At 62.3% G+C, this 11,751-nt stretch overlaps 2 protein-coding genes across 2 annotated transcripts; both read left to right on the top strand.

The window, feature by feature from the left end:
* Positions 1–552: 552 nt before the first annotated feature.
* LOC310887765 (scavenger receptor cysteine-rich type 1 protein M130-like) lies at positions 553–5,343 on the top strand (the record flags this gene model as incomplete). The annotated part of the gene is made up of 4 exons (XM_083813934.1): positions 553–1,835; positions 1,961–2,275; positions 4,446–4,583; positions 4,982–5,343. The coding sequence occupies exons 1-4, from the start codon at positions 1,412–1,414 to the stop codon at positions 5,341–5,343; spliced, it is 1,239 nt and encodes a 412-aa protein (XP_083670060.1). The 5' UTR covers positions 553–1,411.
* Positions 4,774–6,210, top strand: LOC310887766 (scavenger receptor cysteine-rich domain-containing protein DMBT1-like; the record flags this gene model as incomplete). Its single annotated transcript, XM_083813935.1, has 1 exon — positions 4,774–6,210. The coding sequence occupies exon 1, from the start codon at positions 5,419–5,421 to the stop codon at positions 6,208–6,210; it is 792 nt and encodes a 263-aa protein (XP_083670061.1). The 5' UTR covers positions 4,774–5,418.
* Between the last annotated feature and the right edge of the window lie 5,541 nt (positions 6,211–11,751).

The following is an 11,751-nucleotide window of genomic DNA, read 5'->3' on the forward strand; positions in this document are numbered from 1 at the left end:
GGGGGCCTGACCTCTTTGTGCCATCAGCACCCCCTGAGAGCTGCTGGGCTGGCCGTGGGGCTCTGCATGTGGCCACCTTAGGGATGAGGTGGGAGGTGGGCACGGAAGTGCCAGAGGGCTCTGGGAACTCACAGGTCTCCTTGGTTGCTCCAGGATTTGTCCGGCTGGTCGGAGGGGACAGCCCCTGCTCAGGAAGTGTGGAGGTCTACGACAGGGACCAGTGGAAAGCTGTCTGTGACTCCCACTTTGGTGCCACAGCTGCCGAGGTCATCTGCAGGGAGCTGCAGTGTGGCACAGCCCTGTCTGTCCATGGGGCAGCTCACCTGGGAGAAGGGGCTGGTCCTTTCTGGGACAGAGAGCTGCAGTGTGTGGGGAATGAATCCACAATCCTCTTCTGCCCCTGGGGGGCCCCAATGGACGAGGCCTGCACCCACGGCAATAGCACTCATGTCACCTGTACACGTAAGGACTTGGTGTGGCATGGTGCCCACGGGGTCTGTGGTGGGGGCAGGAGGGCAGGGTGGGCACGGGACTGTGCTGGGTGGGGGACAGGTGTGGTGAGTTGGTGGTCTGCAGCCCTAAAAGAGTGCTGCAGGAGGAGAAAGGCACGTTGTCCCATTGGCTTCTCCTGCAGCTCCTGTGGGAGCAAAAGCACAAATGTGGCCTCTCTCACCCTCCTTTGTCCCCAGAGTACACAGGGTTCAGGCTGGTGAACGGCAGCACAGCGTGTGCGGGCAGGGTGGAGGTCGAGGTGCTGGGGACGTGGGGGACCCTCTGTGCCTCCCGCTGGGACCTCTTGGACGCCCACGTTCTCTGTCGGCACCTCGGCTGTGGCTTTGCTGAGTCCATTCCTGGAGGAGGGCATTTTGGGAGAGGAACCGGCCCCGTCTGGAGAGACTCGTTCCACTGTGACGGGACTGAAGCCCACCTGGGGCAGTGCCCGGTGACTGCCCTGGGGGCCTCGCTGTGCTCCCACGAGAACGCTGCTGCTGTCATTTGCTCAGGTGAGTGCTGGGCAGTGCTGCAAAGTCCATTTGCCCCTCGTGTGTGACACGGCCACCCAGAGCTGGGGACCCCATGGCAGCTCCTGGCTGAATTTCTGCTCTCACCAGGCCCGGCTCGCCCCATGTCCCTGCGGCTGGTGGGCGGAGGGAGCCGGTGCGACGTGCGCGTGGAGGTCTTCCAGCACGGGACGTGGGGCAGAGTCCTGGATGAGCAGTGGGACATGCAGGAGGCCAGCGTGGTGTGCCGGCAGCTGCAGTGTGGAGAGGCAGAGGCAGCCTACACCCCTGTGAGGGCCAAGAGAGGAATGGGCCCTGTGGGTCTGCGTGGGGTGTGGTGAACAGGGCACGAGGCTGCCCTGAGCCTCTGCAACACCTCCCTGCCCGAGAGCACGCTGTCAGCAGGAATCATGGAGGACGTGGGGGCCGTGTGCCGGGGTGAGTGGTGCTGCATGTCCCACAGGTGCGGGGCCAGGTGGGCAGCCAGCCCCCGACGGCTGGGTGTTCTCCCCGCTGCAGGGAGCTGGCAGGTCCGGCTGGCGGACGGGGCCGGGCGCTGTGCCGGGAGAGTGGAGATCTACTACCAGGGGCGCTGGGGCACAGTCTGCAGCAACGCCTGGGACTTGGCCGACGCCGCCGTCGTTTGCCGCCAGCTGGGCTGCGGAGGGGCCCTGGAGGCAGCCGGCTCCACTCGGTTCGGGGAGGGCTCCGGGCAGACCTGGCTGGACGGCGTCAACTGCTCCGGGGCTGAAGCTGCTCTCTGGGACTGCCCTGCTGAGGCCTGGGGGCAGCAGGACTGCGGGCACAAGGAGGATGCAGGAGTCGTCTGCTCAGGTCTGTGCTGGGAGTGGGGCTGGGAGTGGGGGCCTGGGAGGCTGTGGTGAGGGTAGAGCCAGTTAGAGCCAAGGCTGTCAGTGACTGACATCTAAGGCCATCCTTGCGACCTTTCCTCCTTCCAGAGTTCATGGCCCTGAGGCTGGAGAACAGCGACGGCTGCTCCGGGCGCCTGCAGGTTTTCTACAACGGGACATGGGGCAGCGTTTGCTCCAACTCGATGACTACTGAGACGGTGTCACTGGTGTGCAAAGAGCTGGGCTGTGGGGATAGAGGGTACCTGGAAACAGGTTCTGCCGATGCCCAGCTGTCTGGCACCACGTGGCTGGATCATGTGGAGTGTGGGAAGAGCAACAGCTCCTTCTGGCAGTGTCCCTCTGCTCCCTGGCATCCGCAGTCGTTTGATGACCTCCGAGAAGAGGCCCACATCACCTGCAATGGTAAATCTGAACCATCAAGGCACCAGGTCCTGCTCCCCACTGGGTATGGTCAAATGCAGAGAAGGAACCCAGAGGGGCTTTGACTTTCTGCGTTAGACCCTGTTGCTGCTGGTGGCACAAAGGTGACTTCAGCTCTCAGAGCCATCCACGTCCACCAGCAGCAGTCAATAGTCAGGCTGCCAGCAGCCCCTGGGGTTTTGGTGCATTTGAGAGGTCCCTGGGGCAGGTGATGGACAGGAGGATGTATGGGCCCAGCTTCATGGGGTTTTTCAGGGGGTGCTTCTCAGGGGAGGAGTGGAAGCCCTGTGCAGGGCTGGGGGTGGTGTGTGGGTGGGCATGGGAAGGGGCTGGGGGCCACTGGGGTGGGAAGAGAGGGTTATGAGGGCTGTGGGGCAGCAAATGGCTCAGGAGGGATAGAGCTGGGCACCCCCAGACCAGTGCAGCTCATGGACAGAGGAAGGACCCCCCTAATACTCCAGTGACAGTCTGTGGGGACAGGGCTCCCACCCTGGGAACTGTGAGTCTGCCTGGGCATGGGGCGCTCATAGACCCGAAGTATGAGGCTCGAAGCTCTCCTGACCCTTCCCCTGTTGGTGTTTGAAGGGGCTGCGGAGGTGAGGCTGGAGGATGGTGGCAGGCGCTGTGCTGGGAGAGTGGAGGTGAAACACCAGGGCCAGTGGGGGACCGTGTGCAGTGACTCCTGGGACAAGGACGATGCTGCAGTGGTTTGTAGGCAGCTGGGCTGTGGGGTTCCTCTTGAAGCTCCTCGGGATGCACACTTTGGGCCAGGATCTGGTTCCATTTGGATGGATGATGTTGAATGTCATGGCACCGAGTCTGCCCTGTCTGACTGCACACACAACGGATGGGGGCAAACAGACTGCGATCACAGCTGGGATGCTGGAGTGACATGTTCAGGTAAGGAGTGAACTTGTTCCCTACCTCTGGGACCAGGACACTTCTAAGGGACCTGGCTGTGACCTCAGGAAGCAACAAGTGGACACCAGAACATGGCTCTGTGTGTCAAGTTGCACTCTGAGCTGGGTCTGTCACTGATGGTGTCCCTTGTCCCTGGGGAAAGCCCAGTGGGAGCGCACCCAGCCTGGCCCTGAAGCTGGAGCAGCCAACCCTGGGGAGGTGCCCGGGGCTGGGAGAGGAAAGCCCCCACCCTTCCCCATTGTGCTGGCTGGTTCCCATCTTCCTCCTCCCATTCGCCCAGGTCCTGTCTGGCAGGCTGGTCCCTATGCCAGGGGAATCTAGAGCAACTCCCCTAGCCACCAGCAGCCTCAGGGAAGGGCGTGCAATGGCCCAGGCCTTTTGGGTTGTACCCCCGTCAGACAAGAGAACCTCGGCCAAAGCAGGAGGGCTGTTCAGAGGGCAGGAGCACTGGGCTTGAGCAGAGGAGCAGAGTGGCAAGCGGCACCTTGTTCCTGTGCCAGGGTCACCCCATGAGAGCCAAACCCTGGAGACATGGCCCCTCCAGGCCATGCTGACCCATTGCCCAGCGTCTCCTGCCTGCCCTGTGCCCCAGGAGCTGTGCCAGCACCTCCTGGCTCTCCTCGGTGCCTGCCTTTGCACCGGGAGCTCAGGTAAGCCCAGGGCTGCTCTCTGCCTGTTCTCTTGCCCTCTGCCTGGCTGATGGGTGGAGACGTGCAAGCCCAGCACCATACTCTGTCCCTGCCTGAGGACCCCCCTTTACCTGCTCCCCAGATGTGCCCCATCGAACAGCAGCTCCCCAAGAGCCCCAGCAGCCTCTCGGAACAGGGGGCTTTTCTGGCAGCTCCAAGGGGTTCCTCAGCCTGGCCTGAGCTCGGTGGGGCAGAGCAGGCTGCAGCAGCCCCCAGTGCCTGGGCCCATTTCCCTGGGCCCACGTGCTGCGGGTGCTGCAGTGCTGGGTCTGGGGCCGGGCAGCCCAGGGGCTCCGGGCAGCAGCAGTTTGTCTGAGCGGTGCCTGCGGCTGGGGGCTTGGGAGAGAGGGCAGCCGATGGGTGCTGGGCTGGTTTCTGAGCAGCAGCAGGGGACCCTGAGCTGTTTGTGCCATCAGCACCCCCTGAGAGCTGCTGGGCAGGCTGTGGGGCTCTGCATGTGGCCACCTTAGGGATGAGGTGGGAGGTGGGCACGGAAGTGCCAGAGGGCTCTGGGAACTCACAGGTCTCCTTGGTTGCTCCAGGATTTGTCCGGCTGGTCGGAGGGAACAGCCCCTGCTCAGGAAGTGTGGAGGTCTATGAGAAGGACCAGTGGAAAGCTGTCTGTGACTCCCACTTTGGTGCCACAGCTGCCGAGGTCATCTGCAGGGAGCTGCAGTGTGGCACAGCCCTGTCAGTGCATGGGGCAGCTCACGTGGGAGAAGGGGCTGGTCCTTTCTGGGACAGAGAGCTGCAGTGTGTGGGGAATGAATCCGTCCTCTCCTTCTGCCCCTGGGGGGCCCCAATGGACCAGCCCTGCACCCATGGCAATAGCACTCATGTCACCTGCACAAGTAAGGACTCGGGGTGGGATGGTGCCCACGGGGTCTGTGGTGGGGGCAGGAGAGCAGGGTGGGCACGGGACTGTGCTGGGTGGGGGACAGGTGTGGTGAGTTGGTGGTCTGCAGCCCTAAAAGAGTGCTGCAGGAGGAGAAAGGCACGTTGTCCCATTGGCTTCTCCTGCAGCTCCTGTGGGAGCAAAAGCACAAATGTGGCCTCTCTCACCCTCCTTTGTCCCCAGAGTACACAGGGTTCAGGCTGGTGAACGGCAGCACAGCGTGTGCGGGCAGGGTGGAGGTCGAGGTGCTGGGGACGTGGGGGACCCTCTGTGCCTCCCGCTGGGACCTCTCGGACGCCCACGTTCTCTGTCGGCACCTCGGCTGTGGCTTTGCTGAGTCCATTCCTGGAGGAGGGCATTTTGGGAGAGGAACCGGCCCCGTCTGGAGAGACTCGTTCCACTGTGACGGGACTGAAGCCCACCTGGGGCAGTGCCCGGTGACTGCCCTGGGGGCCTCGCCGTGCTCCCACGAGAACGCTGCTGCTGTCATTTGCTCAGGTGAGTGCTGGGCAGTGCTGCAAAGTCCATTTGCCCCTCGTGTGTGACACGGCCACCCAGAGCTGGGGACCCCATGGCAGCTCCTGGCTGAATTTCTGCTCTCACCAGGCCCGGCTCGCCCCATGTCCCTGCGGCTGGTGGGCGGAGGGAGCCAGTGCGACGTGCGCGTGGAGGTCTTCCAGCACGGGACGTGGGGCAGAGTCCTGGATGAGCAGTGGGACATGCAGGAGGCCAGCGTGGTGTGCCGGCAGCTGCAGTGCGGAGAGGCAGAGGCAGCCTACACCCCTGTGAGGGCCAAGAGAGGAATGGGCCCTGTGGGTCTGCGTGGGGTGTGGTGCACAGGGCACGAGGCTGACCTGAGCCTCTGCAACACCTCCCTGCCCGAGAGCACGCTGTCAGCAGGGATCATGGAGGACGTGGGGGCTGTGTGCCGGGGTGAGTGGTGCTGCATGTCCCACAGGTGCAGGGCTGGGCCAGCAGCCACCCCCCGACGGCTGGGTGTTCTCCCCGCTGCAGGGAGCTGGCAGGTCCGGCTGGCGGATGGGGCCGGGCGCTGTGCCGGGAGAGTGGAGATCTACTACCAGGGGCGCTGGGGCACCGTCTGCGACGACGCCTGGGACCTGGCCGACGCCGCCGTCGTTTGCCGCCAGCTGGGCTGCGGAGGGGCCCTGGAGGCAGCCGGCTCCGCTCGGTTCGGGGAGGGCTCCGGGCAGATCTGGCTGGACGGCGTCAACTGCTCCGGGGCCGAAGCTGCTCTCTGGGACTGCCGAGGCCTGGGGGCAGCACGACTGCGGGCACAAGGAGGATGCAGGAGTCGTCTGCTCAGGTCTGTGCTGGGAGTGGGGCTGGGAGTGGGGGCCTGGGAGGCTGGGATGAGGGTAGAGCCAGTTAGAGCCAAGGCTGTCAGTGACTGACATCTAAGGCCATCCTTGCAACCTTTCCTCCTTCCAGAGTTCATGGCCCTGAGGCTGGAGAACAGCGACGGCTGCTCCGGGCGCCTGCAGGTTTTCTACAACGGGACATGGGGCAGCGTTTGCTCCAACTCGATGACTACTGAGACGGTGTCACTGGTGTGCAAAGAGCTGGGCTGTGGGAATAGAGGGTGCCTGGAAACAGGTTCTGCCGATGCCCAGCTGTCTGGCACCACGTGGCTGGATCATGTGGAGTGTGGGAAGAGGAACAGCTCCTTCTGGCAGTGTCCCTCTACTCCCTGGCATCCGCAGTTGTGTGATGACCTCCGAGAAGAGGCCCACATCACCTGCAATGGTAAATCTGAGCTATCAAGACACCAGGTCCTGCTCCCCACTGGGTATGGTCAAATGCAGAGAAGGAACCCAGAGGGGCTTTGACTTTCTGCGTTAGACCCTGTTGCTGCTGGTGGCACAAAGGTGACTTCAGCTCCCAGAGCCATCCACGTCCACCAGTAGCAGTCAACAGCCAGGCTGCCAGCAGCCCCTGGGGGATGCAGACACATCTCCAGGCAAGGTCTCAGAGGAGACCATGCAGGGCTTGCAGGAGCCCTCCATCCAGGGAAAGCCTCCTGCTGCTCTGTGAACCAGGGACCCTGTGGGGATGCGCACTCAGGTGCCCCCCACAGTGCCGTGCATGTCCCCTGAATGAACGGGGTTCTGCTGCTGCCCTGACCCAGGCAGCATGGGGACGTGTGAGCAGAGGTCAGCCCTGCTCTCTTCTGCACGACCCCCAAAGCAGTCCCTTCAGCCCAACTTCTCTTTCCTTTGGGACATGGACAGAAAGGCCACAGGTGGCTGCATGCCCCAACTCCACGAGGTGCACAGGTAGGGAGCTGCCCCTGCATGTGCTCCCCTCACCTGGCAGGGCTGTCCCAGCTGTCCCGGTGCAATGGGAGGTTGCTGCCTCCACAGACAGGGAGAAGATCCGCACCGTGGGAGGCGAAGACGGCTGCTCGGGCAGAGTGGAGGTCTGGCACCGTGGCGCCTGGGGGACGCTGTGTGACAATGCCTGGGACATGCGCGATACCAAGGTGACATGCAGGCAGCTGGGCTGTGGCCCCGCGGTCTATGCCCTGGGCCAGGCTGCCTTTGGAGAGGGGACGGGCCCCATCTGGCTGATGGAGTGCAGGGGAACGGAGCTGTCTCTGCAGGACTGCTGGGCCCAGCCAGGGGACAGCGGTGCCTGCCAGCATAAGGCAGATGCAGCTGTGCATTGCTCAGGTGAGCAGTGAGGCTGGGAGACATTGCTGGGGGCTTGGCAAGGAGCTGGCTTGGGCGTCTGCCCTGCTGGATCCTGGCATGGCCCAGCAAGGGTGTCCCTGCAGAGTGGGAGGCTGGTGGTGGGTAGGGAGCAGCCTCTGTGAGGCTGGATGTCCCCGCACATCCCCTGGGCTGCCTGCACTGTCCTGTGAACAGTCCCGGGACAGTGGTGCTGGGCCCTGTCCCTGCCACCCTGCCCAGCCCCGCAGAAGGGACAATTCAGGTGGCACACGTTGGGGCCGTCTGCCAGGGAGGCTGCCTGGTACCGCAGCCCCAGCCTCTCAGCCTGGCTCTCCTTCTCCTGCCCTGCAGCTGCACCCAGGACAGCAACACCCCCCCCACAAGCAGGTAAGTTGTTCTTCTCCTGGGGCTGGGTCTGCCCATGGCCAGGCTGTGACCCACAGCCAGGGGAAGGGGCTCCCTGCTGGGCTCTGAGACTCCCAGGAAATCCAGGGATCTGTGGGAAGTCTTTGATGTACCCAGCAGGGTGGGAGCTGCTCCATCACCCAGCCCTGTCCCCCCCAGCCCCTGCTGCCTTGTGTGGTCAGGAGTGGCATGTCCTGCCCCCAACCTCTCCCTTGCCTGATGCTGCCCCTGCCATGTTCCTGCCCATGCAGATCCCCCCCGGGGCCCTCTGACCACCACCAGTGAGAGACTCTCGGTGCCTGTCATCATCTGCATCATCCTGGGGGCCCTCCTCTGCCTGCTCCTGGCCCTCCTGGTTGGGCAGGTGCGAAGCGCCAGGGCTCAGCACAGAGGTGGGTCCTTCCCCAGTGGTCCTGGTGGGGAGATACTTCCTGGCAGGGCTGGGTGTGCTGGGGGTGTTGGTGAGGGGCACAGAAACAGAGCTGTGTGCTGCCTTCTGCCCCATGTGCTGCCCCACTGACGGATAGACCATAGGGTGCCAGCAGCAAGGGGTGGAGAGAGCCCGGACCCTGAGGACATGAGTCCTGGGTGAAGGAGAGAAATGTGAGAGCTGGGCTGGGTGAGACAGGGACTGTGCACTGCCGGCAGTTCTCTGGGCAGCACTGGCAGGAGGAGCGTGGGGCAGCAGGGCCCATCAGTGTGGTTCCAGCCACCCCCCAACAGGGCACGGGCTGTGTTATTGATGCATGGGGGAGAGATGGAGCAGCTCCATGGGGAGGGGAAATGCGGGAGCTGGTGCAGGGTCTGCACTGGGACATGACCCAGAGACCAAAGGGGCACAAGGGCTGTCTCCAAAGGGATGGTGTGAGGCTGACGCTGCCCCAGACCATCTCCATGGGGATGCTGCCCTCCCTGGGGTTGTGGCCGCAGTGCCAACACAACACAGTGGGGCCGTGCTGTGAGGACAGCCCTGTGCTGGTCCAGGGAATAGGACTGGGGGAGTCCAGCAGGGTCCTGTCCCTCTCTGCCCATCCCCAGACCAGCCCTGCCTCTGTCCCCAGGCTCCGGGAGAGCTGGGGAGCCCTTCCCTGAGGCCGTGTACGAGGAGATCGCTTACAGCCTGGCGTGGGAGAAGCAGCCGAGGTTCAGTCTCTCAGGTGGGTGCAGGTCCCTGCGGGGGCACATCTGCAGGGCCCTTTCTCCCTGCCCCAGACCAGGGCTGTGCCCTGCAGCTCCTGCTCATGGTTCCTGAAATGGTTGGGCCGTGAGGTCTGTGGGAGAGCATCCAGGTGCTGGGCCCCACCGAGGAACTTCTTCCCCACCAGCTCTGCCCATCCCAGAGGGGACAGCCCCCCTCTGCCTGGCCCTGCACCCAGGGAACAGCCAAGGGCTGAGCAAAGAGACTGTCCCAAGGCAGCTCTAGGAGCCTCTCCAAGAAGTACCTCGTCCCAAGGGAACTGGTCTCCTCCCCATTCAGTCCCAGCTCTGTTGGTGCCCATCCCCAGCAGTGCTGACCACCAATCAGGGCAGCAGGGCTCAGCCCACAGCACCCGCTGCAGCTCTCTGCAAGCTCCTTTTCAGAGGATTCCCTGACCCAGCTGCAGCCCTACCTCAGGCACAGTGAGGAGGAGGATGGTCTGGGGCCAGACCCAGGGGTTGGAGGGGGAAGGAGAGGAAGGGCTCCATCTCTCCTCCCTGCAGACAGACAGACAGCAGTGCTGCTGAGTGCTATCATCAGAGCTGGAAGGATGAAGGCTCTGCTGTGGCCTGACACCAGCAGCGTGTCAGCCCTGTGTCCCTGCACACTCTCCCATCCTCTACTCTGCAGGACGTCTCTTCTCACTGCCACCACCTGCCCTCTCCTTTCAGATGTCCTTGTACTGCCTGGAGGTGACCCAGCAGATGGCTATGATGATGCCCGGGAAGTTTCTGACCCTGGGGAGGATCCTGTCCCTGGGCAGGGGGACTGGGATGTGCCCAGGATTCCAGAGGAGGGAGATGAGCCCAGGGATGCAGCCACAGGTGAGAGGGCAATGCAGCACTGCCACTTCCTAGGTACCAACCCCAGGGCTAGGAGAATCTATGAAGTATTGAGAGCCTGATCTCCCAGCAAGGGGAACCTGTCCTGGGAGATTTCCTGGGGGCTGGGAGAATGGGCCGAATGTCTCAGAGCTGGCGAGGACGAGGAAGGTGATGTACAGCCCCAAAGGGCTCCCCACAGGCCCAACCACAGCAGCCTGCCTTGATGCTTACAGGAGGAAGCCTGCGCTCCCAGAGAAGTACTGGGGCCCCTGGAGCTGAGGGAGATATCTCATACCCTCTCCTGAGGACCATGGGCTATGATGATGCTGAAGAGGTGTCCCTGGCATGTCCCCACGACATGGGACAGGATGTGACACCGGAGCCCCATGCACAAGGGTCCCAGAGCCCCAGGCCAGCAGAGCCCAGCCCTGCCGAGCAGCTGGGTGCAGCCGGGAGGGAGGAGAGCTCAGTGCCACTGGGAGAGCCGTGAGTGCCAGGGAACGGTCTCCCTTTTCCAGCAGGCAGCAGACACACATGGGTATTTCCCCTCTTGGTATTCCCCTGTTTTTATGCTGTGTGTTGGTATTTCCTCATATTAAAACCCTCTGGGGGCTTTCCCCTAGATCCAGTGCTTCCCTGCCAATGTGTCGGGGCGTCTCCCTGAGGCTGATGAAGGGAAGCAGAGCTCAGAAACAGAGAGGTTGGGGAGGGTCACATCTTAGGGCCAGCAGGATCAGTATCTGGCTGTGGGGCTGCCAGAGGCCCTGGTCCCTGGACACTATTCCTGCTGACAGAGACATTTCCGTCCTGCCAGCCACAGGCAGCTTCCAGACAAAGTGGATCTCTGTGAAGCCCCATGAGGCACTCACTGGCAGTGCCCACCCTCTGCTGCCTTGGGCCCCCATGGAGCCCAAGGATGCCTGTCCAGCACCCACAAGCGGAGATACCTCTCTTACAGGAGCTGAACGGGGAGAAAGTTTGGACCCTTGGGCAGGACTTGGCACCCAAACTGCCCTCCCAGCTCCTGCTGGTGGGTCCCCACAGCCCTCCAGCTCTTCCCCAGCAGGCTCCTCTGCTGCAGGCTGGGAGGTGCTTTTGGTAGTGGGGTGGTGGGCTGGAACACGTATTGGAGCATCTATTTAATCCCTTTGGGGCCGCTGTCCTGGCTGCGTCCCATTACATTGTCCTGCATACCCCCAACCTACATGTCGTGGGGGGCAGTATGAGGGATGGAGAACCCATTGATATGGTTCAGCAGTAAGTGAAACACTCATCCGTTAACAACACTGTTTTGGTCTCAAATGCAAAACTCATCTGCATATGAGCGTCTCTAAGTAGAACCATAGAGATTCAAAGAGTTTCAAGGGGGAAATGAATCCTAGCACAGGAGCTAGCAGGACTCATCCAGAGAGCTTTAGCTATGACGGGGGAAGGGGATAAAACAGGGATCACCAGAGAAGTGCCTGGGGGAACAATGCTGAAGCTGGGGGTGAGGCAGATGTCTCATCTGAAGTGCATCTACACCAATGAATGCAGCATGGGCAACAAACAGGAGGAGCTGGAAGGGATTGTGAGACAGGCTAACTCTGACCTAGTTGCTGTAATGAAGCATGGTGGGATCACTCCCACGACTGGGGTACTGTGATAGACGGCTACAAGATCTTCAGAAGGGATTGACAAGGAAGGAAGGGTGATGGTGTGGCTCTTTATATTAAAGAGTGTTTTGATGTTGAAGAGCTTGGGGTTGGGAATGGTAAAGTTGAGTGTAAATGGATAAGAATGAGGGGAAAGGCCTGTAGGGGTGACATCTTGGTGGGGGTCTGTTATATGATCGTA

This window comes from Anser anser (assembly GCF_964211835.1).
Source record: "Anser anser genome assembly, chromosome: 29".
NCBI lineage: Eukaryota > Metazoa > Chordata > Aves > Anseriformes > Anatidae > Anser > Anser anser.